Consider the following 25,340-nt stretch of genomic DNA (forward strand, 5'->3'; position numbering starts at 1 on the left):
TCTGACCGTACGTATTAATTTAGTTAGTTCTCCATTGACATTATCTTCAATTCTTGCTCCAAGACAACACCAATCACCAATTTTTTTTTTTTGCTTACTACCAACGACGACAACGACTACGACACCGGAATTTCCGCCACGTGAATTTCCGCCACCGGAATTTCCGCCACACGCAATTGTGTAAAAATACAGATAATAATAAGACGTGAATTAGGGAAAGGCCTCGCTGTATTCGAGAACGTGTAACCGAGGAAAAACTGCACCTGGATATGAGCCATTTCAAACATGCGCAGACAACGTTTCGAAAACGCCAGCAGACGTGTGGCTCTGTGTTAAAACACAAGTTTGCCGCGCAAACGACCCGGGTTGGATTCCCGGCCTTTTCCTACGCCACTTTTACCCGGAGGCTTTTTGTTGTTGTTGTTGTTCTCGCGAGATCACATACGCCCTGCATACGCTCAGCGCCGTTCATTCTCTCACTGTCCACCCATGGCGGTGGCTATTATATGCACACTCGATAAGACAGGCGAACAGCTTCACTTTTTTTCAGCTGCTTAGTTACGCGCCGCTAAACCGATCGCGAGCTGTCGAGAGCGGAGGCTCCCTTCACAGTCATATGCGTGGTTAATACTCTATTCCATAAGGCCACGTGTTTGATACGTCTACCTTCGAAGGGAGCGAGACGCTGGGCGAAGTTTTCTTCTTATATTATCAGCCCATTGCGTTACACGCACGATGCCTCCCTCTTCTCCCCCTCGAGCGAGCACCCTCTCCCACTATCCACCACTCTTTGTCGCTGAATGAATAATGAATGGCTTCGCGGAGACGACGTCCGACGAAACCGAACGTTAAGGGACACGACTGCCAGACCGCGGGCCATAAATTTATTGATCGTGGGCGTGTACCCGCCTCACCCTCGAACGGTACTGGCTATGAAGGAGAGAAAGAAGACAGTAAGGAAGGCCCAGAACGGCAAAGAAAAGGAAGCGAGATCGGAGCCCGCGTGGATCTAATACTGAAACAAGGAACGCGATGAGGTGCACCTTCACGACGATTACACCCTGCCAAGTTCGCATGACGGAAAACTTACGATGAGCGCTGGAGCTTGTCACAATTATGTTGGCTCAACAATTTGAAAGCTTCTTTCTATATAGCGTAGTTGGTGCTGTTGCTGCTTTCAAGAAGCACACAAATCAGAGCGCAAGAAAAACGCCAATTAGACAATATGGGCATCCGGCTTCTTCATACAAGAGTGTCGAGACAGTTCGAGCCATCTCCGTATTCTTGTTCTTTACTTCTAGCTTCTTATTCCTCCCGAGAATGCTATATCATAGGTTACGTATGGTCTCTAGCTAATCATGTCTGTTGGTACGAGTGGAATGTGTTTGTTTAGGCTGTTTACCGATGTATTGCCCGGATTCGACCAACTGCCAGTCCTGCTAAGTTGTTTCCGTGTCATATTACGCATTGAGCGATTCTAATTGTTGTCTCTAAGGTTGCTTTCTTTTGAACAAACCAGCTGATATGTGCAATTAGCATACTTATAGGATTCTTGGATACTGTTGGCAACCTACAGTGTACACAAGACTTCTTTTGTATTCCTATTTATGCCTGTATTTATCCCTATATCTCCATTGTATCATCCTCTCTTTCATCTCCTCCATCCCTCTCCCATGCGCACGGTAGCAAACCGGCTACCTATAGCCCCGCCGCGGTAGTCTAGTGGCTACTCGGCTGCTGACCCGAAGGTCGCGGGATCGAATCCCGGCTGCGGCGGCTGCATTTCCGATGGAGGTGGAAATGTTGTAGGCCCGTGTGCTCAGATTTGGGTGCACGTTAAAAAACCCTGCATGTGGTCGACATTTCCGGGGCCCTCCACTACGGCGTCTGTCATAATCATATGGCGGTTTCGGGACGTTAAACCCCACATATCTATCTACCGGCTACCTATAGGCTGGTTAACCTCCCTGCCGCTCTTTTCCTCCAATTTTCCTTTATTTTATTCAATTAGCACTTGCTCATTTTTGTTGTATGCGTGATTCAATACATTGTTTCCGCTCTCCATCCGCCTTCTCTTTGTTTGATCACGTATTATTTTATTAATGAAAATAAAATCAGTACAAGAGCAATCCACACACTATGTGTGCAGCGATACAATGAGATGCTTCCAACTATCTTTTCCGTAAAGCATGCAGTAAATATGCAAGCAACCGACAAAAATTGCGCGGAGCTACAGAAAAAAAAATAATAAGGCCGGTCCACGAAGTGAATGCTGATGGGGCGAAGCAGTGTGCAGCTGATCGTGAATTGTGATTTCTGTTTTGTTATCTTTAACAGCATTTTCTTTTGCTTTTGTTAATCTTTAGCTCTGTCATGGATCTTGAGTGATGGGAGGTTAGATATCAGTGTATGTGCGGTTTTTCGTCTTAAAACCGTACGCGTGCTATGTACGATCTGTAAAAGGTATTGCGCACAGATGTTTCGAACCTGCACTTCCACTGTAGGAACTAAAACGAGTTTCGACTACAACGGTTTCCGTGCGACACCAAGTTGCTCACGCTAATACGAGTGCCATAAGCTCGAAAGCCTGCTTTACTGCATTGCACAACTGTAGCGTGGCAAATCTAGTTTCTCGAAATCGGTGCGAAAGGTATTCGTGCGAATCGCTCCGGTTTCCGCGTAATCGTAAAACCGAAAGTTAGAAAAAAGTAGAAAGCAAATATACTGTGCCTCTTGGTATTTGCTAGTGCGCATAATGCTGCGTGTACTAACAGTGCAGTTGCTTTATTTCGCAGTCGTGAAGTGTGTATTTTCTCCAGACCGCTCCGTAACCATCGGGATGACAGATTCTCATGCAATAACACCTTCCCATATATATATATATATATATATATATATATATATATATATATATATATATATATATATATATATATATATATATATATATATATATATATATATATATATATATATATATATATATATATGAGATCTAACAGACAATAATGCCAAGAAAGTATAGGGGAAGATATTAGACCGAATTTTAATGTAAATATGAAGAAAAGTGGGTGAAAAGATAACTTGCCGGGGGCAGGAATATATATATATATATATATATATATATATATATATATATATATATATATATATATATATATATATATATATATATATATATATATATATCGTAAAACTCGCAGCACGCAGCGTACTCACCTATTTATTTATTTTATTTATAGAATTACCTACAATGGCATCTGCGTTTTGTGGACCAAGCAGGCAAGAGGGAGCACAAAAACGGGCGTCATACGGCATGCATCGAAGTAGCAGCCACCCTCCATAGTTTAAGAGCGCTGCTCCTTCTACACACATCCACCTGGCGCTCACCCACCGGGTGTTGCGCAAGGTGTGACCGCTTAAAAAAAGAAAGGGGCGGCAGGATGACGGTTGTTTTGAATGGGGACGGTGTCGACGTGTCCGCGGGGGAGAAAGACCTTGTCGCCCCGGAAAAGCGAGCAGTGTTTGTACGAAAAGTCAGGAGCCGTAAAAATGAACGGCGAGCCTATGTAATGACTCTTGTGTTAGAGTTTCTTTACTCACCAGCATACAGTTACACAGTAAATGTAAGTTATCGGTTCAGAAAACATGTTTAGAAAAAAGTAAATAAAAAGGGAACCGAGGCCTAGAAATGAGAAGGTGATGCAGAGAAGTCAACCAGACCAAGGGTAAAAAAAAATCAACAAAGAGTGACGGAAGGATTAGTAGAGGGGACACGTTGGTTTGAATATGAAGCCCAGATGCACCTATTGGGACAAGGGACACGCTTTTTCACCTGCAGCGGCCGTGACTCGGTTGAGTTTGTTTCAACATTTCTTAACAGTAGGCGCATAGCTTCCCAAGCCGGTGGAGAAGCGAACCAGGGTCTAACATTTTATCGTTTTGGCAAGTTTATGAAATATACTCTAACACGCTTGGAACAGCCTTTCATGAAAGAAGTATGATAAGAAGTTAAACGACAGCCGCTCAACCAGGGATGTCATGTTGCCCAAGCAAGTCACCTTCGTTATTACGGTGGGTGGCATAAAGATTTTTCCTCGTGTGAGCGGTTCTGGTGCCTCATTGTTTTGGGAATTCCAACACCCCAGCCTTTCTCTGCTGCGAAGCGCACGTGATCTCAAGGTTGTTGTTGTCTGACAGACTGCTGTTTCGTATTTACCACGACGTGGGAATGGTGACTAGTATATGAGGTCGCTATCGCTAAATCAGAGCTAAGAGCACACGTAACAAGGTTTATGACTGGGATAGTAGGTGAAAGTCCATGAAGAGTACACCTTGGATAACACCGAGCATTAACAAGTAAATCCGAAGACTCAAATGATTGAGAAACAAAAGAACTTATCCTAACTGCGTACTGTTCACGAAATGACACTTCACAAGAACTATACGTAGTTTTATTTTTCATGGGCAAGGTCCACAGTTGAAAACTGTGGTCCATGTGATAGGTAATCTAATATCATTGCACTACTTGTAGAATATACAAAGATGAACCCTATATAATCACACTGAAGTTTTCGCACCACCATACGGGACTCTTATTAGGATTCTCCTAGAAGAAAGTATGCCCTGTATAGAATATTTCCCTCAAGACGTAAGCGCGCCGCCATCTTGGACAGTTAGGCCGATGTTTTCTTGTCTTTACATATTGCGACGTGAATTAACAGCGTCATGGAACATCGTATGAACCAACCCAACCCTTTTCATGCGTATGCGTCTAGCCTAAAGCACTGCTAGTTTAGTTGTTAAAGACGGGAAACACAGAGGTAAACAAACCATTGTGACGGCACGCGAAGCCATCTTTAAAATAGCCGATAAAGTGATGCAGGCTGCAAAGATGATGCCAACACAAGCTTGAGTGTACTTACTTGCCGATGTTCATAATATCTTTGCAAGGTGTTTCAGCGCGCGAACAAAGGAAAAAAGGACAGGGTAGACAGAAAGACAGGGTAGACTTTCTGTCTACCCTGTCCTTTTTTCCTTTGTTCCCGCGCTGAAACACCTTGCAAATATGACTACGCAACAACTAGCCTAAGCTTCCACTCTTGTGAGTTTCATAACATCATTATGATTAAAGAAAAAGCACGAAACAATGAGTTCTTTCAAAAGGTGTCTCAGAAAGAACATCTGCGCATTTACGCACAAGTTAACCGAGCGCTGCACAAGCCAGTAAAAAAAAAAGAGAGAGAGAGAGAGAGAGAGAGAGAGAGAGAGAGATGGACCACACAAGCGCGAACAAAGCGGCACCACTGCGCGCGAAACGCAAGGCGCGAATTGCCAACTTCCTCTGCGGCTCGGCGACGGCTGGTGGCACGGGGCGCGCGCTGGCGCTCAACCCTGAAGCGCATCGAAGCAGCAAGGCCGGTTGCCGCGGCTTCCTGCCTTTCGAAGAGCTTTTCCTCACCGCACCTTGATCGCCGGCGAAGCCCGTTTTTCACTCGGCCGGCCGGAGATTCTCCACGCACGTTTGTCAAATCGCCCCGTTCCGCCTACTTTGACGCACACTTGGTTCATACGCTCGGCTCTGTTGCATAAGGCCTGAGGAAAAGAAAGATTAGCCAGTGAGCCACATGTGGCGATACGTTGCTAAAGGCACCTGCGAACGCTGGGAAGAAGCTGGACGTGCTAATGAAGGCCAAAGTTCTGTCTTATAACGCCTGAGCCTATAGCGATCACCTGTTGGCAATAATGGTGACTTACTGATGATGCGACGTTCTATCCGACATCTTGGTCTGATTGAGCGACATTATTCGTGTAAACTATCAAAAGAAAAGAAAAAGAGAGGCACGAAGAAGTCTTTACAATGTATACATATACAAAAAGCCTTTCAATGAAGCGACATTTTCCGGCACTCGTTGTCAAACAAAGCGTGCTCATCATGTGTGAATCACACTGTGCACTTCCTCATTATGCTAAGGGCTTTATGTTGAGACGTGTACAGAAACACAAGAATGAGAGCCTTCCACGTGCATCCAGCTGCATGTTTACATGCTGTAAGCTTGCGTTGTATCGCAGCACTACGATGTGTACAGCAATAGTCGCACACGCAGAAAGTAATTAAATAAGAAAAAGGTGACAGTAAAACGAAATCTAAGGTCACTTCCCGTGCGCCAAATATTTGAGGTGACTTACGTTTTACGAGCCACTAACACCTCACAGAGGTGCATTTTCGGGTTGATTGATCCGATCGATTAATCCGCTTTCATTTTCTGACACGATGCGATGCGTGTTGACGATCTCTCAAGTGACGGCAATGGATAATATTTCAGAAACGGAGGGAAACGTTCAATGAAGAAAGAGGCAGCTGCTCTTCTGAAATGATGAGAATGACGGATGATGATGATCAAAAGAAAGCCCATGCATGACCGAATATGATATCATGTTTTAGTTTATGCTCGATGCCGCGTTTTAAGAATCGTGCGTGTCAAAAGTTCCCCGTAACGCGTACATGCAGGTTCTAGTTAACGTCTAAGAAACAATCGCGCGTGGGCAGCATGCAGGATTGTCATTTTATATTTATTAATTGTTTTATTAGACATAATACTTGCGCTGATCACTATACACGGGCTTGCTGTCGAATGAAGCCATACACACAGAGTGTGCTAGCAAACGTAATCGTAAATTGTGTACAAATCACAGGAGCAAGTACTCTTTCATCCTATATATACGCATTAGAAACGTACACCAAGTTGTAGTGAATCAATCATGAGTTTGAATTGTGTTGAGCGGGGGCCGACATCACGTCTAAGAACGATACCGCGGCACAAATATGTGCGCACTTCGTTCTGTTTGTTAAATTTCACTCGAGGTTATGCTTACAAACTGCCCCGCCGCGGTGGTCTAGTGGCTAAGGTACACGGCTACTGACCCGCAGGTCGCGGGTTCAAATCCCGGCTGCGGCGGCTGCATTTCCGATGGAGGCGGAAATGTTGTAGGCCCGTGTGCTCAAATTTGGGTGCACGTTAAAGAACCCCAGGTGGTCGAAATTTCCGGAGCCCTCCACTACGGCATCTCTCATAATCATATGGTGGTTTTGGGACGTTAAACCCCACATATCAATCAATCAATGCTTACAAACTAACAATTGTAACAACATACAGGCTTCATTGTGGCGCGCCGCTGTGGCCACACGTCGGAGACGCAACAAATTAGCGCAAATGAAGTACAGTTGACGGACTGAAGAACAGACAGGACGCGGCGTCACTATCTTTCCTTTCGCCTGTCGTGCTTTTTTGCGCTAATTAGTTATGTGTGAAAGTCAATTCGCACCAAGTATATGGCCCCAACTCGCATCCATTACACATGATAGCTTGCTAATGCTCATAAATAAAAATCGTCTCTTTCCCCTCCTTCATCTTATGTGCACGCATGTATACCACATCGAACGGGCGCCGACGTCAAGTCGTGCCGCTGTCCTTCGCGAAACTCGGCGGGTGAACGGGCGAGCGGACGGCGTGAGCTGCGTTGCTGCGCGGCATTTTCCAAAGCGCGCGCCTGCGCCTGGCTCGCGAGCACCAGCCGCTCCTCCCACAGGCGTCCTTGGTGCGCACGGCCGAGCGCGGGTAGAGAACCGAAGCCAAGAGACAAAAGCTACGCTACAGCATGCGGGGAGTCAGCGGAGGGCCGGCTCAAGGGGACGACGCTCAGGTGCACGGAGGTTGGCACGACCGCCGCTCACTTCGCCGCAGCCATCAGCGAGGTTAGAGGAGATGGCGCTGCTCTCACACGTGTGCAACCTCCAACTCTATATACCCCCCTCCTCATTTTTTTTTTTTCACTTCCACCATGGCCGCGATTTCTGTTTACTTTATTTGTTGCTGTCCACGCTGTCCCCTCACCCTCGAGTTTGCTGAGAGTGCACAGAGAAGCGAATACATAAGCGTTACTTAATTGTTGGCCAAAGGTGACCGAAAGGTAAATAAATTCATGTCGTGAGATTTATGGCGAGAGGGAGCTTACCCACCAGGTCAACGAATATGCCTGCGGTGAGAAAATTCGGGGAATAAATTGTGAATTGCTCGCCATCGGTTGGTCGCGTTTTTCTTGGAGTGGGAACCGCGCAACAATTCAGATTTTCAAACGAGCCCGCGTATAGTCCAGCACTATAGACTGTCGTATATAGGCGGATGGTGCTGCCACCTTACGGTGTTACAGACGGCCTTCAGTGCGAGACCGAATGAGAGAGAGAGAGAGGGAGAGAGCGATCAAAAATCAGTAGTAAGGCAAACGAGAATAAACATCCTGTTTACTATACCTAGGTGTTGGGGTTGAATAGAAAGATAACGAAGCGAGAGAAAGTGAGAGAGCTGATGCATACAGTCGCTGTCATTAACAGCCGACAGAGACGAAATAAATGCAACCAGCGCATGCACAAAATGTTCGAAATTTGTGCTGCCTCATTATAGATAGGTTGTCTCATTAAGTGTATACTGTTTCATCTTTGCATCACTGGATTTTTTTTTGCATGCGCTTGTAGAGCTGACAAAATGCGTAACTTACACTCGTTGTACGTCTGAGATACCCCACTCATAACGCCATCGTCAAATTCTGCGCTTGACGCAGAAATTTGGGCAAGTAGGTGGGTGTTGAGTTTGCGCGTCTCGCGGTGCAGACAGACTGGGTATCACCTTTTAGTCGATGTCCAGCGCCCTTCCTGTTTACGCCTATCTCTTTTGTTCCGCTACGCTTGCCAACGTGTACAAGTGGTACACTTAACGCGGTCTGCATACGTTTGTCCACTGTCACTCTTACAGCAGGCTGCGCTTGGCACCTCAGCTGCATAAGGGCTTCACATTCTATGCCTATCCATCTGTACATCTTCATCGAAGCCGCCGAAGCCTTTGTGTCGACAGCTCCATCCTTCCACCACACCAGATGAATTCGAGATGCGCATAGTTCAGTTATAGATGCTCGCACTATAAGTTGGCCACCTTGATCGATCGGGCGAGTTTTCAGTGATCCCCCCTATTTTATTTCTTGCAACCGCTTGAAGAATGAACTGATAGCAGATAATTCGGTACCGCTTCTGAAACAAAATAGTCAAGCGGCGAATTTTCAAGAAATGTTAGCGTGAATATTTGAAAATTACATAACACGCTTGCTTATTGATGATTTTGACCGAACACAATAAGAGTTGAATATACGCTCCCCTAAATTGTTTTAATTGACACTCGGTACAGAAAGTCACTAACTGGTCAATATTTCCTTTTGACTCGCTCAAAAGACGCTCAAATCTTCCGCAAAAACTGATATTCAATAGAAACACGGTGGCCAATATCCTTGTGTAACTCAATTGGAAAACTCAATAGGCGCTTAATTTAAACGCAGTACATCCTATGGAGAAAAGTCAATTTAGCCTCAATTAAATCTCTATAAGCATTTTTGTAAGAATCTGCCAAGGCGAGCGCAGTCGGTCATGTATCGCAATGCGATTCGTAACATGAGAAAAACACACCAGCCCATAAAATGTGCGCTAGAAGAAACCACATTTTTACAACTATCGATCACCCTAAAAGAGTGCGCACTTTGAATAAACACTATGCCGCACGTAACCCGCGAATTTCCTGGAAGCGAGTATAGAACAGCGAACGATAGTGCGCGACTGCTTTCTCGGGCCATCGAACAGCGGCATGAAACTCGAGAAACGCGCGAAGAAGAGGCGCTATATAGCGTATATACACGTTATATATAGTCTGTATACACTTCCACACAAAACAGCCGTTTCCCCTCCGAGAGTGCGGCGCTCTGAAAAACAGCCGCCCATTTCCGATGGGTCTTCCAACTTCACTGTTACCCGGTCTAAAACAAATCGAACCACAACAAAAGGGCAAGCGCCGTGCGAAGCGAACTAGCTTCGAGGCGTAAAGAAGCGCGCCTACGTGCTTCCATTTTTCTTCCTGAACAACGCGCGGCAGGCGTCATATTTTATTCCGACTACACGGAGGCTGTTGTTACGCGCAAACTTATCTTTTCTTTTACTCTTGCCCATCCTCCCGTGCTCCCTCACATCTTCAGGGTTTGTAGCAGCGTAGAAAACCCGCGCTGCTGTGTACTGCCTAGCTGACGCCCTCTTCATCCAACACTCGGCAGTCTGCGGCGCGCTGCTTCCTCCCTCGCTGATGTTTTGTTTCGCGCGGTGCCGACCGAAAACAGAGCGCGGTCCCTGTTGTCTTGTTTTCTCTCTCGCGTCGTCGCCACTTGGCTCCGTCGAAGCCCTCGGAGCGCTCGCAGGGCGCGTTTTTCATTGTCACCGTCGCCCGAGTTAGAACGAGAATAGGAGGAGGAGGAGGACGAGGAGGAGGGCAGAAGCCGACTGGAAGGTGTGTGAGTTGTGTCAGTTAGGGAAAGCTATGCATTCATCTTCATTCCGTTTCGCGCGACTCTGCATTACGTCAGCACCGGGATCCCCAAGACCAACCCGCGGGTGCAGTCGTGAAGCGAGTATATATCTGCGTATGCTCGTACGTGCATACATATGTGTAAACTAGCGAGGTGCCAGAATGCGAACGAGAGATACTTGACGTGTACGCGGTAACAAGACGCAGTGTTCTACTTTCTCGAGAAATGTGTGACAGTAACAGTTACAGAAGGACATCAAGGACTCGTTCGAGACTTGCGTATACAGACGGATTATGCGTGAAATTCCGCTTGGTTCGTAGTTATACAGTATATAGTCTCGTAAGATCCAGCCGTTGTGTATAGCTTTACGTATAATGTAAGGAACAATGAGGAATTGGGACACGAATCGGGTATGGAGAAGATACTTTTTTAAGCGAAGCGTACTTGATGTATAGCCTGATTGTTGCAATACCCCCAAGAAATAGAATGAGCATGCGCTATAGTGTTCCACCTGCAGTAAGGGTAGAAAGAAGCCCTCGGTATATAAGCCCCCATGGGAGGCAAAACGTCACAGCTTCTCGCTAAAGACACCTGCTATAGGGTGGGTGGGTATACCTGTCTTCCCAAATTAACGTGAAACACGGACAGTTTTCGCATTGCAACTGTATACACAATGACGACATAAAATTGAGTTTGTCATAAGATACGTGAACAAAAAACAGAACTTTTTTTTTTTGAACAGTTTCCCGTTCATAATAATCTTATCCGAAACTGAACATCATGCTTCTCTCATTGTGGGAATTTCGTAAACCTGAAATTTTCTTCCTCCTGCCTTCCTTCCTCCTGCCTTCCTTTCACTTACCCTATCTCGATCTATCTATTTTGCAAAGCGGTCTTTATGCGGTTTCGTTGTTCTGCATGCGCGCGTACGGGAAATGTGAAGTTCTCTTAACCTGCGACCACAATAATATATTCCCGGATCTGCAACCCAGCAAATATTGCTACAGAATTTTCATACACCACTTTTTCGTATTACTATTAACAAAGAGAAAAAAAAGAGGAGGAAGAAGACAGCCTATAGGTCAAATGAGTGTGCTCAAACAAGAGCGCGCATCCTCTCACAACCAAGCTCTATCCAGAATAACGTAACAATAAAAGGCAGTGACCCCCATGGAAGGCTTGGTGGGTGTAGCTTCAAGAGAGCTACAGAGCCTGTGTATGCTACGCAGTGCATGCCTCGCAGCTGTCCAGCGCAGCGGGCCGATGCGCGGCTCTTCGGAAGTCCAGCGGGCGCGTCCAAGGAAGGAACCAGCTTCACGCTCCGAAGAGCACGGACCCAGCTCGCGGACGGAATCGTCCCCGAAACTCGTAATCAAGCGCGGACCAGACTCCTGGCCTCCCTTCCCTCCCACACTCGGAGGTCGCTGCAGTTCCTGAACATGGAGGAGCTGTGCGTGTTGTCCACACCACGCGACGCCCGATTCAGCGAGGAAAGACCCTGCAGAAGCACACGGCAGTATATTGCCACGACGTCAGAGATGCCTCGTGGTTTTCGTACCACACTCGTGCAGAGTCTTCCAACGCAATGTAGACGTTACGCAGCTTGCCTTCCTCGTTCCACTGATTTAGATTTCCCACTCTCTCGAAATGCTCTAACCAGTCTTCGGCGTCCTCGTATGGGTCACCATGAAACACCTTTGGAATGACCGGTTGGCTTACGATGAGTTGTGCCGGCGTAACTTGGCTCGTCATGGTGGTGGCGGCGCTTGTCTCCGTCACCGATGCCCTTGATACAGAAGGGAGTGGCCCAAATTCTGGCAACTCTCCTCGGATACGGCGGCTGACTCGTTGGTGCACCGGTGTAAGCTCCACTGGTTGCGGCTGGTCAGTGCTTGGACTTCGCTCTTGCGTGGGGCTCGGAATCATGTACCCAGCGCCTCCACCAGAAAATGTAACGGATATAACAACCTCACAACCAGGACGTCCTATTTACAAGGTTTAATAAGGGCGAACTTGTGCCCAAGCCAAAAGAACTACACAGTAGCTGGGAGAAAGCAGCGAACGCTCGTCGTCCTCTTCTTCTCTTCTTTTTCCTTGGCCGCTGCTCGGTAGCAGCTCGTGCACAGGCTGGGCCGGCTCGTGCCTTCCGGCGGGCTTCATGAGTCGTAGCGATGCCGTCAGCGTTCCTCTTTTAACAACGTCTGCGTTGTACTGCGCCTTAACAATTCCTCGTGGCAATATACTATATAGTATACACCACAGTCGGGAAAGAGCGCCGGGCTCGAGTCGGCAAACGCGCCCAGGGCACGTGTAGTTGGCGCGGATCGGAGAGGGGAGCTAAAGGCTGGCAGGAGAGAGACACGGAGAGCGAGAGAGGAGCCCCGAAAGCTCGCCTTTTCCCGACGCAAGAACCGCCGGCGCAGCGCAACGCCGAGGTCGAAGCCACGCCCGGCCTCGCAATCTCTTTCCTGCCAACGAACGAGAGGAAGCGGCGAAGCGGAGCTCCCCGAAAGGGCGCGGATTTGCGGCCTGTCAGGGCCTTAACCGCCGCTAAAGGCTCCGCAATCCGCGGGCTTACGGACTTACTTCATAAGGCTAAAACTTCCACCCGCCCCGCTATCTCTACCCCGCTCCCCATATACGAGCCGCTTATATACCTCTTCCTCGGGCGTCGGCAGCAGTTGTGGCTCACGAACGGGGGAAACTGCAGCGCGCTGTTATGTATAGGAAGAAGGGAACGCGCTCGTCTCTATAGCTGCGCCTTGCCGCGCAGAAGCGATTCGTATCTGAGCGTGCACGCATGTAATACGGATCGAGCCTTAAGGGAGCGTCGGGAGAGTTCGGCGTATAAATGCGCGCGTATACACACGCGCGCGCGTGCAAGTTAATTGGAACGCTTGCGAGAGCTGTGCAGGGGTGACTCCCCGCACGCGCAACCGTGGAAAGCCTGCCATGCCTGCCGAGCGAGTGAACCCAACTGGAAGAGCTTCGACGTCCGAGGAAACGGGAATTCTGCCCGCACTACAACCTGTATATCAGAGCACCGTTTCATCCGGCATATTAAGGAAGCGACCGGGCTTTCGAATGGGCAGCTGCGCTGAATGAAAATGACGTACGGTATCGCGTGGCGAATCGTCCTGCCGTTGCACCTTTTTCAGCGACTCGTGATTTGATATTACAAGGCGAGTTTCGTAGTCGGGATTTGTAAAGTTTGACTTTTCGCGCAATGAGCGGCCTCGTCACGACAGGTATACCTATATAGACGCCAAGCACGCTTTCATTGTCGCTACAAGTGAATAATACTGGGGTGCGGTAATTGGTCAAGCACTCATATATGTTATCAAATAAAATAAAAGCGCAGTGGGATAAAAAAAAGCAAAATTCAAAAGACATTTGTTTATGAGCGAGTAATCTATATATACCAGTAACGTATATATACTTCGCGGTTGCAAAGCTTCATCAGAAAAACCGCATATTGTGTACAGGCGGGACTGCTGTTAAAGGGAACACTTGCGTCATGTTTAGATTTCACTCTCTTCCAAAAGCATAGTGGCTAAGATTTGCCTAAGACAATCAGTGATTGACAGTTGTGGCTCCTTTTTAGAGACTGCAGCGCATGAACGTTGTTCTCTTATCCACTTGATGTTGGATGGCCGGCAACATGAACGGTGCTCGTTGTATACAATCTTACCTTTAACAGTGGACCGTACTGTTTGTCCATACACTCCGTGACTTGAAAAGGTGTTACCCATTATAGAATATGCAGTAATATAGTGACGGTGTGCCAATGTGCCTAACCTGAATGCGCACCTAATAATTGCTGCAGCCTCCAATGAGTCAACCATTACCCAGAAAACACGCCTTTACGATTCGACCGTTATACCTAAGTATACTTTTAAATGGAATACATAAGTTTTAATCGTGAGGTGTCTCTGCCAAAGCGATCACATGTGATACAACAACCATGACATATGATAGCAATAGCGGACTCGTTTCCAAGTCACTCACCGGAACATCCCAGCGCCTTGGTTATCCTATAGTAAACTTCGGCCGCGGCGATGGTCCCTCAGCCAAAGGCCTGTAAGAAAATGAACAAAAAAAAACTATATCAGCAACTGCACCGATTATGAAACACGTTATAGACAAATTGTACAGTTACCAAACTTAGTTATTTCGAGCATGTGTAATAATATACCTTCCTCAACTTGCATATATGTCAAATATGCCAGCAGCAAGGGGTGGTTGTGGTGTCGCATAGTTTGCTTGCCGATTGCCCAAAACCTCAGTAGCATTGTCACCACAGTTCAAAGAAGTCTAAATAATACTTTAATAATTTAGTACTTCCTTCTTTAATTAATTATCCTTTAACACATATTAAACCACCCGCATGCTTAAGCAAGTTGTTCCTTTAGTTTACGAACTTTTTCCTTAAGTATGCAACATTGGGTCTTTCAGTTGCCGTTCATGACGCACACATTACGCGGAAATCTGCGTCTTTGAAAACTCATGGATGCTCAATGGAACAATTCTGATTCGTTCAATGAGCAAGTGCTTGCCTTGATCAAGGTGCTTAAGCAACTTAAGTCCGAATATCGTCAGTGACAATAAGGACTTGAACTGGTAATATACGCAGCGGTGATGATTTATTGAGGCTTAACTGAATACCAGTGAAAACATTCAGAGCAATATATTTCAGTAAAAGGCAAACACAGAAAGAAGAGTGGCTGCAGATGCTCAACCACTCCGCAAAAGAGAGACGCATCAAGCAATCCCAGTCCCAAAACATGACAGCCAGTTTGTGTTTACACAGTAGATCGTATATATAGCGATCAGCGTCAACACTGCCCAGTATTTTCCATTATCTCGCATCGTTGATAATTATGAACCGCCACTTATTTTCCTTCTGTGTGAAAGGGGTTGCCTTGAGGGGGAAAAATAAACATGATAGAACTGCGAATATCAATCGGGGACGAAGCAATTAGTGTGAGCGAACCATTCGCCCATTGTTTTAGCGTATTAAACGGTGAGATGCACTACTGCTAATACGTACTATTACTACTGCTAATACGTTATATGATGTGTACAATAACCTGGCCGGCATCTGAACTATATACATATACTGTGAGAATAATAAAAGTAACTAAAATCCCTCTGACAAGAGTTGAGTAATGGAACCCATGGAGGTGAAGCACAGCTACACTCCTATTTTATATGGAACCTATTTGTTTTCGATTAGTTTCGACGTTAGTGAGTGGCTTGCCCATACCATTCTTATCACCTCGTGTCACTGCTCGATCGATATAATACTGATAACTATTTTGGTAGCATAATGAGGGAACATTAATTTTATTTGCGTGCCTTTTACACGCAAGTTTGTGTTTCAATTATAACTCCCTCTTATATTTCAATGCCACCACAAGAAGAATGTTAGGAAATCAGGCCGCTTACAGCGGTCGACACGCAATGCGATAGCTGACATTCGCGCTAAGGGAGTCATTGGAGAGAAGCTATATTGCACCGAGAGATGCTTGAATCGAGTTTAATAATTGATACTACGCGAGAAGGAGCACATTACAGGTGACCTTAATGGATCTGGGGATCCGTTTTCTTGGTTTATGTTACCGTGTTCGTGTATTCTCTCCCATCTTTCAGTGCGCGATACGAGACATCATCAAAGGCTGCTTCACCTTACGTATTAATTGTTCCTAGCGAGACTATGTATTATACCCAGTCTCATTGTGAATGACATGTAGTGCTCGTCAGGCCATCTGAAGAAAGCTGGTGCCGCATTTCTCGCTATGTCTATTTGTGTCGCTACAGAGCTGTCATTTTGCGTCAGCATCTTTCGTCAAATAAACCAGACTTCTCATTACGACTTCCTCACAAAAATATAACCCCGCCCCAAGCACTTACATTAAGGCTTTTGCAAACGCGGATGTACCCTACTTTGAAAATGTTACACATCATGTACCCTGACCTATACCCAAGTAATCTTTGTCCACATTGTGGGGAAATAGCTTCATAAGAACACATGCTCTGGCAGTGCACCAAATTCGCTCATTTATCGAACATCACCTCTGCCAGATGGGAGGCGGCAATCCGCAGCTCGTCCTTGGCAGATCAGTTCTGGGCTGTCCACCAAGCCCGCGAGGCGGCTGAGGAGCTTGGCATCTCAGTCCCCACGTGGGAGCTGCCCGCAACACAGTGATCTGTGTTTTGGAGGACCAAATAAAAGTTTATCCAATCCAATCCAATTACGACTTGGTGCTTTAAATTGAGGACTGGCATACGCAGGGCGGGAAACAACCGTTGTTTTTTGCGCACACAACATTGCTCGTCCCATAGTCATATACACCAAGACAACAACAGACAGTGCTTTCAATAAAGACAAAAAACGAAAAGAAAAATAAGACTACTTGCTAGAGAGGGACTCCTCGAAAGGCCACACCTCAGAAAAAAAAAAAAGACCCGAGAAGAATGCCCCCGACACGTCGGGCCGCTCGCCGCAAGGAGACAAGGGTGGCCCGGTTTTTGAAAGATGGCGCCGGCCAATCAGCTACGCCCCGCAGGGTGTTGGTCGTGTTCCAGGACGAACCGACGTCGATCCCAGACGAGGAAGGAAAAGGAGATCTTCTAAGCTGACCCTGTACGCTTTTACGCACGTATTTCTTTCAATTCACTTGTCTTTTTTTTTTATTGCGCCGCCCTCAGCATGGGTCGCACCCACTGAGCGGAATCTCTTCTGAAAAGCACGCCACCCTGTGGTACACTCGCGCACACACACACGCACGGACCGCGTCCAATGGGGCCTTCAAGCCGCTGCATCGACGCTCTGTGGCATCGCAGTGAACGTCGGGATTAGCAGCGGTCCCTGGGCGGGGTGCCGCGCCGTCGGGCCTATTGATGAAGCGAACCACCCCTGCGTCCCCGCCGCGTATTCGCTTTGGTCAGAGGAGGATGACAAGGTGGCCGGCACCCCTGCCTGCGTATACATGGTCGCCACGCTGAAGATGCGGCGACGATATCACTATGCCGGCGATGCAATCGCCTCCGCCTTGCCCGATGTATTCGCGTCACTGTTCGCGCCTCCGTGTGAACGATCTATAGCTAAAGGACATCTTTTCCGGGAAAGAAGCACGCTTCCAATGAAAATCGCATTATGGGAAACCGATCTTCTCCGGCACGAACGGCTATTGACACTGTTGTCTGGACTGTCAATTCGCACTCGCTGACGCACCCAATCTGTGCGTGATAAGTATGAGTATCTTTAAATTACGTCACGCAGCCCAGAGTATGCGTGACACACCCGCCCGGTAATATTAGCATGCAGGTCCACCAGAACTGTATACAGGTTTTGGTCTTGTGCTGCAGAAGGAAAACAGCGCACACCGAAAAACAGAGATGAAGGCAGGCATTATATATTAAAACCTCGTTCGTTCTTGAGTGTACGCTTATTTCTTTCCGCGATGTTGTAGGCAAACCATAACAACAGCTAACACAGTAACACAACGCAACGACTGCATGGAACTATTCAGTACCGAGGGATACCTGACAGTCGTTCTGTACAGTGAAAGATGAGATATCGTTATCGCGTTTAACTCTTGAAGGCGAAGCTAAACGGTCCTCGTATTTTCCAATTGCTAATTCCTGTCATACATACAGGGCGGTTCACTATGGGACGAGGACTGAAAGTATACAGATTTCTACATCACATATTCTGTCACTGCATCTGTCAGAAGAACGACTGACAGTTGAAAACACCGACTACACGGGGCGCAGATTTCAATCTTACGATACCCATATTGCGGGTCGACACCAATATCCGTGCCTGCGTGCCTTTCTCATGATTTATTCACCGGCAGGGGGAGACAGGTATACAGCATTGCCTGGAAGCACAAGGGTGGGCCACGAGACTTTTCCCACGGAATGAACCGCTCTCAATAGGACTCGGACGGTTCGTGCCGCGTATTATAATCCTCCGGTTATAACGAGCTCTCCGCTACCGAACACCTTGGCGACGCATGCGTGTTGAGAGAGAGCAGAGGAGGCCAGTGGATATATCTGAAGGCAGAACGTGCGGCCGTGCGTGCCGCAAGATCGGTCACGACTGCCAATGTGATTCGTGTCGCGGCTCAGTCACGCAGGCAACGGTTCTGGCTGCCCGTGCGTTTTCTTTCCTCGCAACCCGTGCTCAGGCCGTGTTATCGCTCGGACAGAGAGATTCGGCAAGCTCAAGCGAAGCACGCCAGCGGCCGTGTGCAGAAACAGCCCCGTTTTTCCTGTTTTTTTTTTTTTTCTCTCGGGCGTTGAGCCTCGCATTGCGCTCGTTTCGTTGGTCAGCCGACAACGAACGAACCGTGAAGGACGGGTGACGAAGATGATGATTGCCAGCACCGAACGCCTCGGTCGGTGGGCCAAAGGATGATGGGACGCCCGCGGCCAGGCGTGACCGAGGGATGACCTGTCGGAATTTACCTTGCAGTGGCCATGGCGTGCGACGCGGAAACGAGTGTATACGAAGCCAAGGAAGAAGAAAAATTATACCGCTGTCAGCGCGCAGAGGCGAGTTGCGGCAAGAAACTGGAATATTTGCGCTTATGTCGTGCTCCTATCGTTCGTCACGGCGATATTCGGAGCAAGCTTTTTTTTCCCTCTTTACAGTCAGCGCAAGTGTCTCTCTTCCTCCACCAACGTCTGCTTATTATTACGAGCTCCCTTCCCTTATCCGCCTCCGCTAGGCGCTTCGGGTGATTTTACGTGTTCGTGTTCTATTGCTACTTATCGTCAACAAAGATTTTCCATGACTTCGCTGAATCAAATGTACTTTCTCTTTACTGGAAGGATAGTGCCATAAAAGTGCTGCTTGACAGCTATAGCGGCCGAATAAGACTTGTGAAAAAAAAAAAGTCATAGTAACAGTAAACTAGCATGTCTAGCTGAATGACAGCATAGCACGCATTCCAGTACTTATACGTTTCAAGATGTCCAGTCAGACGCATTGAACGATCTGGTGAAACTGTCTTAGATGAGGCAGCTGGGAAATTGAATCAAAGGCGGCTATATACGATCTATGAGCTAAGCACCTAAAATTAGTGCCTCGCGAGCTACACAACACGCGATATCGCACTAATGCCGCTAATATAAATAAATAAATAAATAAATAAATAAATAAATAAATAAATAAATAAATAAATAAATCAAGAGCGTTTTTCTCGCTGTAAGAAACGAGCGAGCGAGTGAAAAATATTGGACAAATAATCGCCACTGGTGAAAGCGAAACTATATACGCTCTTCACATCACAGCATCGCACGGTCATTTTGAAGCTAAGAACCGGAACGGAATGGTTCCGGTAAGGCAACCACCGGACTGAAGAACGCGATGAAACCGACCGAGTCGTCTAAAAAGACATCGGACATCACGACAAAAAAGCTCGTGAGAGAGGGGGGGACATCACCACATATCCTGATATCGCATTGCCAGCCGGCTCAAAACTACATAGCACGCGCTATGCCCTTCACACATAAGTCTGCGCGAGGTTGTTCCCTTCGCTCCGCTCGTCAAGAGCAAGAGCAGAGACCCAGAAGCCCCTGAAGCAAAAAAAAAGAAAAAAACACCGCCCGTTTCTCAGCGGCGGCGGCGGTGGCACCTGTCGCCATTTTTCTTCTCCCGGCTGAGATGACGTCGCAGCGTCCCCTATTGCTTTGTTGCGCTCGGCAGATCGTCCCCTCGCCATTTCTTTTTCAGATCGAGAAGGGGGGAGCTAGGCGGGGAGATGGGGAGTACTCTAATGCGTTTTAAATCGACCTGCGTGGACCAACCAAGCCAGCGCGCGAGCCTTCGATGTCGTCTCGCTCAGCATGAGAGCTGCCGACAATCGCGACGCGACTAGGAGAACCTCGCGGGAAGGCGGTTGTGAAAGGGGAGGGATACAGCATCGACTTCCTTATGCCTAACGCTGCGCTATGACAAGGCATGACAGTGGTGGCGATGGCTGCAGCCCGAGGAGATGTATCTGTGTCCCGAGGCCAGATGCGGGACTTCCAGTTGAACGAGGGTCTTAAGATTCGCGTACCTGGCGCGAAGCCACACGGCGCGCATCGAGACGAAACTAAGCAGATTGACGGGATGCACGCGAACCGCGTCTCGGAGTTGTCGCTCATTCCCGGTAGTCCGTGTTCACAGACGTGGGGAACAAAAATTAGGGACCCCGCGCAAGAACGCACCGCAAACAATGAATGATGATCTCGAGTGCACACCCATGGAGCGTTTATCGTGTCACGGTGGCGTATGCCTTTCCTGTGATCGGTTGTGCGGTAAATGAGCCTCTCCTCTAGACAGTGTAATAAGTGGAATAAATTGGTGGGACGAAGTAACGGGAAAAGCTCTGGAGGTCAATGGCATAACACTTTGGATTTTGCGCATTCCTGCGATAAATTACCACAAACCCTCTGCCATGCCAGGCCTAGGAGTAAAGTTCATTTCGCTTAAACGCCGAGTCTTCACTTTTGTGGAACAACTTTTTGATGCTACTAGCGCTCAAATAATATGCATTCTTTACACATGTGAATAAGGCGCAGCAAAAAATGACACACCATGTTCTTTCGCCACTAATGTCCGAACAGTTATATTGCCAGTGGGTGACCAAGAGGGTCTTTGACAGCCATTTCAGAACGACCGGCATTGAATACAAAAACGCTTACTCTGATTGGAGAAGTATTACAACCTAAGTCCCATAATAATCATCGCCCATCTATTTATTACCTGGTGAACGTGGCGATGCGTTGTCGAGCGACCCATGCAATCACCATTATGTCGTAATAGAAGCCATGGCATCATACATAAAAAATCTTCACATTATAAAGCCGTATGTAATCAATCGCCTTCCATCTTTGACTGTATATAGATGTTTTGCGGACATTCATACTCATAACATTAATCTTTAAAAAAACGTCATGTAGGTGTCTGCTACCTACGGCCCCTAAAACCCTTTTTCACTGTTTCATATATAGTATACCAGTTATACCAAACAAGAAAACTCAGCATCGCTCTACGCAGGTGTCTTTACATAATACCTAGAATTTACTCGTCAAATGCATGTTGGAAGGTTGTCATATGCTTCTCATACCTAAATGTTATTATCCATGTTTCAGTTGCATAGGTTAGATAAATCGTACTATCTCAGTGAAAATTTCTACCACCACATACATAATTCAGCATCGTGATGAAAAGTTTTACGGCATAATGGTGGATGTTCTAGCGTAGATAGACACCAGGTGTGTGTTTGTGTATACCTCACTCAAGACAGAAATAAATCTGGTTCATGTATAACTGAACTACACGAGAGTATAGGATGCATTCACCAAGCTCGGACCATCAGGCAGCGCAAGCAAGTGTGTACATCCCATCGCCATAGCCGTGTTCAATTGAGCGGTGCGGCATGACAGTCCGATGTCATGTGAAACGATATCAAAACAACACGCACATCCAAGCCGCTTGGTTGTATGGGCCTACACCATGACCTCGCACGTGACTACGACGACTGCCACGCATGGCACCACTTGCGGAAGACGTTACGTGGATAACTCCAATAGTAACTTCGATGATACTCATTTCGAGTACTTGTAGGTGGCCTCGCCCCGCCGTGGTGGTCTAGTGGCTAAGGTACTCGGCTGCTGACCGCAGGTCGCGGGTTCGAATCCCGGCTGCGGCGGCTGCATTTCCGATGGAGGCGGAAATGTTGTAGGCCCGTGTGCTCAGATTTGGGTGCACGTTAAAGAACCCCAGGTGGTCTAAATTTCCGGAGCCCTCCACTACGGCGTCTCTCATAATCATGTGGTGGTTTTGGGACGTTAAACCCCACATATCAATCAATCAAATCAATTGTAGGTGGCCTAAACGGCTAATAACTGACATGTTAGGGCTGCTGCTCGCGGAGCCATCCTTCAGGCGCGAGTACTCGGGGTTCTTTGACAAGTTAAGACGGTGAGCGCAGAATGAACCTGCCGTGACAGAGGGTCCGGGGGGGAGGGGGGCAGACACGTTTTACAGTTCGTACTAGAAGCTCCGCTGGAAGACCGCCCTGCCAGCACTTCCCCGTGTTCTCGAGTGCACTCTTCAACCGACCAAAATATATCGCCGACGCGGAGCGCCCAAGCGCGACCGGCGGTAAATCCTGAGCCGTCGGCTGGTGCCGGAACTCAAAAATACACGAGTGAGACCAGATTAGAAGCTCCGTGTTGCCGATGCGACTCCTTTCTTGAGATATACTGCCGCGTCACTAGCGCAACCATAGCGCGCCAAGCCCACCTACAGTGTATACACGAAAAAAATGGGGGGGGGGGGTTAAGAGAATGTAAATAGTTCGAATTAAGGTTCTTTGTTTTCGGTTCCCTAACCTGGGGATCTCCTAGTATTGTTACCGAGATTTAAGATTACGTTTGTATATTTGCTGCTGTTGCTGTATTTTTTTGCTATCATTTCGCGGAGCACGTTCTGTTTTCGTGGGCTTGCTCAGGCATCATGCCAGGAATGGCTCGCATCTTGCCGCCGTTGGAAACGTGAAAAACGACCAAACGCCGTTTGTTTTCTCTTCTAGACTTTTCAACCAGACAACTTGTCTCACTCCGTGTCCAGGAGGAACGAAACGAGCGAGAGAAAGAGAGAGAGAAAGAGTATATATAGGGACCTGTACCTGCTGTGTGTGCATGCAGGCATGGATCTTTGATTGATTCGAGCGAAGAGAGCTACGCACGTGTTGTCAAAGCAAGTCAGGTTTAGCCGTAACCACATGGCCAGGGGACGCCAGCACATAATATATCACGCTGCGCGTGCTCCTCGGATGGCTTGCGTTTAGAAACGCGCCGCTGTCCTACGGAACGTTACGTTATTCACTGCAGCGGTACTGATGGCACCGTCTCAGTAATGCATAATGCAAAGCGAAGAGTCACTGACAAGTATCCTAAAATTAGACACGCCTGAATGCAGCTGTCGTCAGTGTAAGAAAGGGAAAAAGGGCTAGCCGGTAAGCCAGAAAGGCACCTGGCTGGCTGCCCCATGAAGACTGGGGACTGGCAAATGAGAGTAGGAGAATACAGGACCAACAGGAGAAACATGGCCCCGTTTAAAAATGCTGAGCGTCGAAAAATGTTGAAATGGTAAACATCGCCTATGTCGAACAGAGACAATCCTTATTGCTTTCATCAACCGGTAAAATAAACGAAAAATATGAGCGATACGGTGAGTTCGTAATCCATCGTCAAGGAAAATTTCAGTGGCACGGAAAAACTCAAACGTAAAGAACTGAGGCGACACATACAAGAGTTAAAAGAAGGCGAGCATTATAGCACTGTACCTGTCCTTCTTGCTTAGCCCCTGCAAAGAAATATTTGAAAAGCGCAGGAAAACACGATTGTACAAACGAGTCGTGTTTTTCCGCGCTGTTTAAATCTGTATTTGCAGTAAAATAAACATAGTCTCCTTCTGCTTGCGACTTCCAAGGTGTTCTAAAAATACAACAAAAATACTTATATATCGGTATCACTGTCATGCAGAGTCGTTCGTTGGAATCTAGTGCTCTTGAACGTGCTTACGTCGGCCTTGAATAGACTTCCTCTTTGAACTAGAAAACCTTAACATACATGTATAGGAACGTGACAGAAACTCAGAAGAACCAAAAGCCGGGGTTGTGTAGTGCGACGGACGGGGTGCTGCCAAAAAAGGGGGACTTGAAAGGTATTCTCACAATGACCCGCTCGTGTCCTCGCGTTTTTCACATTTCTTCTTAAGGAGAGAAAAATGGTAAGCGGCGGCGATATCAGCCGCAGGCCGACGGTCGCCTTCAACGGGACGCCGCGCAGTGTGCAACTAATACACCTGTCACACGGGCACCCACGAAGACCGTTTAACTCCCTCGTCCTTAGGACAACGAAGATGCGATGTCCGTGTCACACGGCCATCTTTACGCAAACGAAGGCAAACGGAGCGTTTCGCAAAGGACGTTCAACGATCTCCCTTCGCAGCGAAATGAGGTACTATCGTCCCTATAGCAGTCTAGAGGTGAGAGAAAAATCTCAAGCACCAAGTGGCCGCAGTGAAAAGAATAAATCATTTTGGCAATATTGAAAGTTCTTTCGTTGTAGTACTCTTTCGCAACGCGTGTTTGTTCATATATATTTACGCCCGCCAGAGTTCACTTACTCTCAACACCGATGCACTACACTCCGTGCCTCGCGAGTCGGGCCGGCCGGCGCCATTGAAAAATATTTCGTCCATGCGTGTGGTTGTGGTCGTCGCTGTGTCACTCATGGCTGAAGAACACAAAATGTGTGCTCACAAGGCAAGGAAGCACAAGAACTTTTGTACACGGGCATGAACACAGGCAACAAAACAACTAAAAGCACAATGTGGACAACGTCACTAGAAGCATCACTACATTCATCAAATTTGTTTTTACTTGAAATTATTTTTAATGGTTTGTTAGCCTCTTACCTACTTAATAGTGCTTTTTTGTAAACACCCCACAACGAGAATTTACAAAAAAATCAATTGAGATGAAATTAGAATACTTTTCCGAAAATCAAACAGTGCCAGCTGAGCCCCCTCGCGGCAACTGTTACAACCTTGTCATTGCCGTGTTACACTGCCACAACTCCTTCTCCGTCGAACCCCCTAGGGGAGATTTACGTTGACGGTGTTTAACGGAGTTTAGTGGTGGTCGTGTGACAGGGGTATAAAAGTCACGCATTCACGCAAGTTTGGTGTCGACGGACGCCACCGCGGCTCCACCGAGAGTCTCAGCCTTGCGAGAGGCCGCGAGAAAGTGTTGGCCGCCGCACCGAAATGCGCACCCAGCGGCAGAGAGGACCCGCGCGCGAGAGAGAGACCGATCTTTCTTGGTCGGGGAGGGCCGCGTGATAAATGGCGTGCCTGCGTCACTCATGCGGCG

At 47.4% G+C, this 25,340-nt stretch overlaps 2 protein-coding genes across 5 annotated transcripts in view; one reads left to right on the forward strand and one right to left on the reverse strand.

Moving 5' to 3' along the window:
• LOC142814608 (uncharacterized) overlaps positions 1 to 25,340 on the forward strand; it is a 168,950-nt gene that overhangs the window by 56,357 nt on the left and 87,253 nt on the right. The window lies entirely within an intron of this gene.
• LOC142814609 (uncharacterized) overlaps positions 1 to 25,340 on the reverse strand; it is a 137,481-nt gene that overhangs the window by 39,998 nt on the left and 72,143 nt on the right. Inside the window, exons 5-6 of one of the 2 annotated variants that reach the window (XM_075893650.1) lie at positions 16,471 to 16,604; positions 14,404 to 14,473 (exon numbers count right to left, since the gene is read on the reverse strand). In XM_075893650.1, coding sequence (XP_075749765.1) covers positions 14,425 to 14,473; positions 16,471 to 16,604 — 183 coding nt within the window. In that variant the 3' untranslated portion in view covers positions 14,404 to 14,424. The remainder of the gene's footprint in view (positions 1 to 14,403; positions 14,474 to 16,470; positions 16,605 to 25,340) is intronic. The other variant, XM_075893651.1, reaches the window with a different exon arrangement.

The sequence above is a fragment of the Rhipicephalus microplus genome, chromosome 4, assembly GCF_043290135.1.
Source record: "Rhipicephalus microplus isolate Deutch F79 chromosome 4, USDA_Rmic, whole genome shotgun sequence".
In the NCBI taxonomy this organism is placed as follows: domain Eukaryota; kingdom Metazoa; phylum Arthropoda; class Arachnida; order Ixodida; family Ixodidae; genus Rhipicephalus; species Rhipicephalus microplus.